This window comes from Acyrthosiphon pisum, chromosome A2, assembly GCF_005508785.2.
Source record: "Acyrthosiphon pisum isolate AL4f chromosome A2, pea_aphid_22Mar2018_4r6ur, whole genome shotgun sequence".
Lineage (NCBI taxonomy): Eukaryota > Metazoa > Arthropoda > Insecta > Hemiptera > Aphididae > Acyrthosiphon > Acyrthosiphon pisum.
The window spans coordinates 97,555,102-97,563,095 of record NC_042495.1 but is presented as its reverse complement, the minus strand read 5'-3'; the positions used below and the strand labels follow the sequence as shown (position 1 = coordinate 97,563,095).

Here is a 7,994-nt window from a genome sequence, read left to right as displayed (position 1 = left end):
ATCAAACAAGATACTGTTGAAGAAAATCGAAGCAGTTTTACTGCCCCAAACCGTGATGACAGACACAAAAATTAAAAAAAAATTTAAAAAAAAACACACATCATTGTAAAATCAATACATTCAATACATTCCACTCAGAATCTAAAATTATAAAATGTTTAATTTTTATAGCTAATGATTGGAAATTTATAACAAGGTTTCTGGTGTTTCATAAGTAATTCATATACTAATCAAAAAATATATTAACACAGTTTTTTCTATATAAATTATTTAAGTTCAAATTTGTATGAAATAAGATATTTAAACAAAGAATAACAATTTTAGATATTTTGTTGTAATTTAAAAATTTCAATTGTGGGTACTTGAATTCGAGTTTAAACTATTAAATTATACATTTATATTATTATGTTTTATACACATTACACTGTGTAATTTACACACAATGACATTTTGAAATGCAATGATTTCAGCAAAAATAAATTTAACCTACTGCATATCTGTATTACTAATAGTAAAATAAATTACTTTAATTGCAATAACTATCATAAACTATACAACATATTATCTTAGATGCCTATTTCTCATCAAATATCAATATTCTGTTGTCTGATTTCACCTCTGACCACAAGGTATTTATAAAAAAAAAAACCATGTCTAAATATTGGGTGACCTTTACACCTTCACTAGGATAATGATAATCTTTGCAACTATCCTGATCCAACACTGATTGAAAATCTTAATGGTTCAATCTTACTGAGAGAAGCATAACCTTTTCCCATCATCGATTTGACAAAATCCTACTATTTTCTTATTCCTTTAAACTTTTCTTGGCCTTCCCACACTGTTCACTTCATAACAGCCCCATGATCTGCGAAGTTTTTGCATCTCCTATTTAGCTGCCCTAAAATAGTAAAATGTTATCACAATGTGCTTACTTATTACCACGGATATAGATACTAGTATCTATATCCGTGCTTATTACTTACGCACTTACTCCATGACCACTTCTTAGCTCATTCAACAATCATAAATAAAAATATATACAAATTAATACCTATAGGTGTTAGTTCAAATAATTTAAAATTGAGTAATTCTTTTCTTTATGAAATTATTTGATATTTAATTTTTTTAAAAATATGTGTTTTAGGTGAAGTTGTGGCAAGAATCATTAGCAAGTACTGATGTTTCTGAAATGGACACAGATCAAGATGTAGAATTTCCATCACCACATACATATTCTGTATCATCTAATGACTTATCATTGAGCTCATTAGAAATTGCGCCAGTGATGAGTAATAAATATCCGAATAAACATGAATGCCGCAGTGATTCATCTGGTTGTGGTATGTCTTCAACCAGAGTATCTAAAGAAAATACATTAGTTAGTGGTATTAATATATCAGCTGATAACAATGAATTGTGCTCTCCCTGTGAAACGGTAAAACTACACTCTTCTACACCCATAAAAAATATTGGACATAATTTATATTCAACCAAGACCAAAAACCCAACTGTATCAAACAAACAAAACGATGAAGCACAAAAACGCCGTTCATCAAAAAAACACAGAAAATCGGTAACTATATTATGACTATTCTATTATTAGCATGACAAATTATATAGGTATCATCACAGCATTTTGATACGCATCCTCCGCTCTTTACTTTGTCTATATCGTAGTTATTCACTTCTTATTGGCTGTCAATCATATACATACATATATAACATAGAACAAAATCAACCAATGAGAAGTGGAGAACTACGATATTGGCTGGAGGTGAAGAAGATGCGTAAAACTATTACAACTATTTTAACTATTGATCTACTGCGCAAAACTAGTACAACTGTGATGATACCTATATAATTTGTCATGATTATTAGTAAAGTATTGCTTAATGGCTTACACAACTTGAAATATTTTGTTTTGAATTGTATATAGTCCATTAATAAATCTAGTATCAAAATACTAATACTTATAACAATTTGTTTATAGAAATCTAAAATTGAAGAAAGTGAATGCCCAAATGAAGTAGATGAATTTATGTGCCAATTTAAACATTGCATTGGTGTCATAAATGGAGTAGTCACAAAAATGGAAGAAAGCTTTATGTCGCAAAGATAATTTTTTTTATTTAAAATGTATTGTGCCTATTTTTGCATACCCATGTTATACAATAATGAATCGAGTTTAAAGGTTTATTAAAGGTTATCATTTATACCTATATATATATATACACCTATTTTTATATTGAAGGGTTTCTTGTATTATTATAAAATTGTTTTGTTATGATTTTTGTTTAAATGTTTGTTTTTTACGCATTGTCATTAAATTAAAATAAAAAAATAATATTTTATTATGTTGTTAGGTGTATAACCAAAACTTATATTAGACTGGTAGGCTAGTATCTACTATCTTCTGTTAATAAAAATTTAATATAATACTACTTTAATATACTGTGTTCCATGAATTACTTTACAAAAATGAATTACCTTAATCTATTTATTTTAACACATATTGAACAGTTCAAAAACTATAAATAAGTGTCTTAAATTCTAGACAAGCCCATGAAAATTGATAAATTTATGTATACAAATAATGTTTTCCCAGAAAGTCTATGCCACCTTATCATCCATTTGATCATGACTTATTAATTGTAGTTCTTATTGAACTTATATATGATATATTAATATAAATTATTGTAATGATAATAATGTAACCATTATAATATAACTTTATATGAAAGCTTCTGCCAATGAACTAATTTAAATTTAAATTATAAGTGTATCAAAACATTTTTCTAAAAATGCAAGTAATTATTATATAAATTAAGGGTACAGAAACTTTTCACATTTTGTAACTTATGTTATTAAATATCTATAATTAAATTCATATATGTATGTCTATATTATTTTTAACTTAAGTCTTATGTTTTTTAACAATATGTTGACATTGTTTATCTAATTATTCTTATGTTTGCTATTTAATATTTTGTTTAAGTGTTAAAACCTTTTGTTTATTTCTTTTTATGTTAAGATTTTGTTTATTTTCTCATAACACAATTTTTTGCTAATTTATGTTTGATTATGTAATCATAAATATTTTTGACTAATTCAAACAATTGTAACCTTAAGTGCCATATTAGTATCTGTCTGTAGGTGTGTTTAATTGTTAACGACAAGACTGATTCTATATAAATAAAATACTAATTTATTGTTTACAGTTTGTATTTATGATTTTTTATAACATGTTCAAGATAAAATGTGGATTATAATATTATATCCTCTTTGAAAACATATTAGAAAAATATGGCCAGTTTAAGAAAGGGTTGTGGAGTTTTGTGGTAAACATTTAGCCATATTTGTGGTTTAAAGTTCATCAATTATCCTAATAATGGTTTGAATTAAAGCAGTGGTATATTTTGGCTGGGGCCCCCATGCGGTATGTTGGTTGAGGCTGGCCAGCCGGCCACAGTACTTTTATCCAAGGTTATAACTTATAATATACAAATATATATTTCAATCATGCTGTTAACGTTATATCAAGAAAATAATCAATAAGAAATTATTTATTTTTAATCAAATAAAGGGTTGAAAAGTTAATTAATGTTTTTTATAAGAAGTAAAACAATTAAACTATTATTATTATAATTTATTTTTTTTTAGTTTCTATTTAATAATTTAATTACTGTGTTGCAGTGGGAGAGGGCATCCACCTCCTACTAGTCCTACCCATTCACCAATTTTCATGCTACGCCACTGTATAAAAGAGTAATTTCTAATTATGTATACAGCCAAAGCCAGTCAAATAATATTCAAAATACTTCATAAGATTTGTATATAATGGCATCGTGGATAATGTAGTAAATATAATATGAGATATTAGATGTTGGAAGTTATGGTGACTTACTCTTGTAATTTAGTACACGGTGTAAATTTTAAATCTAAAATTAATAATTATTGACCCAGTTGGCTGGCTACTCATGAATTAAAAGTCCTAAATGATTAAAATGTATACCTATCAATCAAATATGTTCCAACTCCAAACCACAATAGTTCATATCAGGTATAATCAGGGGCGTCATTTGGGGGGGGGGGGGCAGGGTGTGCAATGGCACCACTAACTTAAAAAATGTTAACAATTGGCCTGCCATTAATACTCCAATGCGCCGTCATAATTAACTTATACATGTTTTCATATATAGGTAATATAAATTATATATATTTTAAGTTTTTGTATATGTACAGTAATGACATTAGCTGGTTGCTTTAACTGCTTATAAGCTTTTAATTCTTTGAATTGCTAGCTATTTAAAAGTTGCATTAGTCGTTATGAGTTTCAATTAGAATTATAAAAGGGAAGGAAAGAATATTTACATAGGTTTGCATAGGTTTCCTACATTTATATATATATAAATATATGTTTTTTTTAATGGCCTGGTGAAATGTCAAAATTGGCCTGCCTAAAAGTTTGCACACCCAAAAAAAAAACTGAAATGACGCCCCTGGGTATAATCATTTTTCAATGATTGCACGATTTCAATTGAAATGTTTTATTAAATATTAAAATGATTTAATGGACAAAAAAATCTAGGTATGCTTAGTAAATTATTATGCCATGTAATTTGTGCACATGAATGGGTTATTTCTTATATTTTTTATACAGTTATAAAATTATTAAATATTTGTTGTACAGATGTACATAACCGAGTCGTCTATTTAACATATTAAGACACTCATTATTTTAAATCATTAAAAAAACATAATATTTTTGCTATTTTTCATTGTATCATTTATTTTAATGTATTTTAAATTCCTTATTCCAAATCAAAACTTTTTTGGAATAATTCGATAAATAAAAATCAAACTTTTGAAGAGACGAGAGGAATACTAATAACTTATAACTTATGTCTAATGTTTTAACTAATTTTTTGATGAGCGAAGTGGAGTGATACACTAATAGTTACAAAAACTGGTACACAAAATTAAATTTCTTTTTATTTTAAGTATTAATTTTGTGAATTGAATAGGTATCTAAATTATATTTTTGGACTTGTTCGACTTTTTTCAAATCGGACTTTTTGTCCCCGAAATTCAGAAGCCATTAATTAGTAGGTATGTAATGTACTAACTCCGTTCATTTAAACATTAAAAATAAAACTAATAAACAACTAGACACAAGTCCAAAATTTGATTTGTATAGATACGCCGGATAATATTTTGCTTCGGAATATAGAATATAAATATTGTGTTGTGATTCAAAAGAGTAAAAAACTTAAAAAAGAATTACGATAAAAATAGTAGGTAATAAATGTATTGTTATGACTAAAAATTATGTAACAAAAATATTTTCAAAAACGAAAATGTTGGTTTTTTCTAAAATAATTATTATCTTACGTTAAAGACCATTGGTCCCGCATATACAGAGTGATTCAAAATACCTATTATTGTAACATACATTTTGAATCACTCCGTAACAATATACATGATGCATAATACCACCTATACAAATATAAAATGTATTATTAATTATTTAAACAATAAATCTAGGTACTTTAGTATGTAATAGGTATCATAATCATACGCTATCATAATATTATATATAGGTACAAAGCAATAATCTTTCATACAACACACTTCTAAAATGTATTATTTTAATATTTTACGATATCTCACGTAGGTACATACCATATAATATAGCCATAGCCCATATAATAACATCTACGATTATAGCCAACAAATTGTAAAATATACAATTGCACAATAGGTAGTACAATAGTACGTAATGCAGACGGAATTCGATTATGTAAATATATAAAATTTTAGTTTACTGTGACTATATTATAATAGACAAGGTGATGCATTCTACTTTTATTATTAAGGTGATCGTTAGTGACTATAGTGTAATGGAAAATTAATTCTTGGGTAGTATTTATTTTTAAAATATACAATATTTGCATTTTTTCCATAGATAGGTTAAAAATGTTAAAAATGCGTCTGAAGCCACGGTAGGTACCTATATACATTTAAGGCCCACTTAAACACAGCCTTCGCATGTTTTTATTTAATAAAATCAACAAATAGGCATAATTAGGCAGGTAGGTACCTAATATTATACAGTGAAACTTTCAACAAATAAAATTCATATTATAGAGAATTTCGTTAGATAGAATTAAATAAATTTGGTTCATAAAAATATTTCGTTCAACAGAAAATGTTGGAAAGGAAGTTCGTTATATGGGAGTTTCACTGTAATATAATTTGCACGTATGTCATCACTTTATTATTTATTTATTTAAAATTATTAAGATTTAAGAGCGTGAGTGAGTAGGTAATGATAATAAGTACTTAATGAATGATTTTATTTATTTCGGATGCATATAGTAGCCAAATATCGGTCAAATATAGTCAGATTTAAATAAAGTCCGGAATCTTCTTTTTTCTCCGGACAAAAAGTCAGAAATACAAACACAAAAAACAATAGAAGTATAGGTAAGTCAAGTTAAAAATCTGTTGTTTTATTTTTTGTACTCGACACAATAATCGAAGAAGAAGAAATAATAATCAAATTAAATATTGTATAAGAAAATTATTTATTAAATATATATTTTAATTAATTCATTTTTTTATTATTATTTTAGGTTTTAATTTTGTAAAATTAATATTAAATTGTATTTTCGAACTTTTTTATTTACCTATTTAATTATTATTTTTAATTTCAAATCGGACTTTTTGTCCCCGGGATTAAAAGCCACTATTCAGTATGTAATATGATATTATTTGAATACAAAAAATATGTAGGTCTCTACGGCCAATACACTAAAAAAAATTAGATCCCCGGCTGCGGTAGTTGGCAAACATGACAAATATTTATCAATACCCAGTTAGAGGTCGATGAGTTGTTTTAACTTCTATTATATTATTGCCTCGTCTCCTATAGTCCTATTTACATCTATAAATACATATTCTTATGTGATTTGTAATGGGTATATATTATATAATATATACTTATGCTATATAGTATATATATCATATATATGTACGTGGAAAGAATGTAACTAGAATTCTATCTAACCAGTCACTAACAAGTTAACGATCAAGAATTGGATGTCACTCTGCGTTGAGCTAAAAAAAAAAATTCTAATTCTTTAAGTAGGTAGGTATTTAGTGTGAAATATGCCGCCTGCATAAAATGTTCTGAATGCAAACTGTCTGCTGTTAAATGGGAAATAGCCAATGCCCAATGGCAATGAAGAATTAGACACGAGTAAAAAATAAACTTAATCTTCGGATAAACTGCATAATTGCATAAATATATGCTAGGTAACCAGGAGATTTCAAACTACACGAGTTCCTAAGATACCTAGACCAACCGGTAAACGGCGACCTACCTATACCTACTGGCGGCTACTCGATTGTCAAACATCCGAAAACTTTTATAATTTATAATTTTTTTTTATCAAGTACCTATAAAATAAAATAACATTTACTATTTAGGTACAATTTGCAGGATGTTATTAGTAAAACAAGCAAATTGTGGGGAATACAAAAATATACAGACATGAGTAACAGTGAGAAGGGAACTAATCCTAAAGTGAAATGGGGAAAAAACCCTAATTTTAGGTTATTGGCTTAATCATTGACATTAATGGAAGTTAAAATGCGACTCAAACGGCTAAACGGATTCCACCCGTTGCCGTAGAACGGGGTGAACCAGCAGTTATAAGTGGTCCATTCTCATTTTTTTGAATGTTTATTAGCATAACTTTGACATGGTTTTATTTAATCGATTCTACCTCCATAACAGTATATGATACCATTTTATAGGTCTATGTATGATACTGAACAATTTTCGATAGGTACCTACTAATGATAACAATAATCAATAGGTACGTACAAAATATGTCATCAAAATAATTTTGTTACCAAAACTACTTTTTTTGTTTTTATTTGAAAATCTTTAAAAAGTCATTAATATCTCAAAAGTAAGCAACTAA

General features: G+C 27.1%; 1 protein-coding gene across 1 annotated transcript; it reads left to right on the top strand.

Moving 5' to 3' along the window:
* Positions 1-1,125: 1,125 nt before the first annotated feature.
* On the top strand, positions 1,126-3,220 carry LOC100573125. Its single transcript, XM_016803544.2, has 2 exons — positions 1,126-1,576; positions 1,994-3,220. The coding sequence occupies exons 1-2, from the start codon at positions 1,193-1,195 to the stop codon at positions 2,120-2,122; spliced, it is 513 nt and encodes a 170-aa protein (XP_016659033.1). The 5' UTR covers positions 1,126-1,192; the 3' UTR covers positions 2,123-3,220.
* The last annotated feature ends 4,774 nt before the right edge of the window (positions 3,221-7,994 follow it).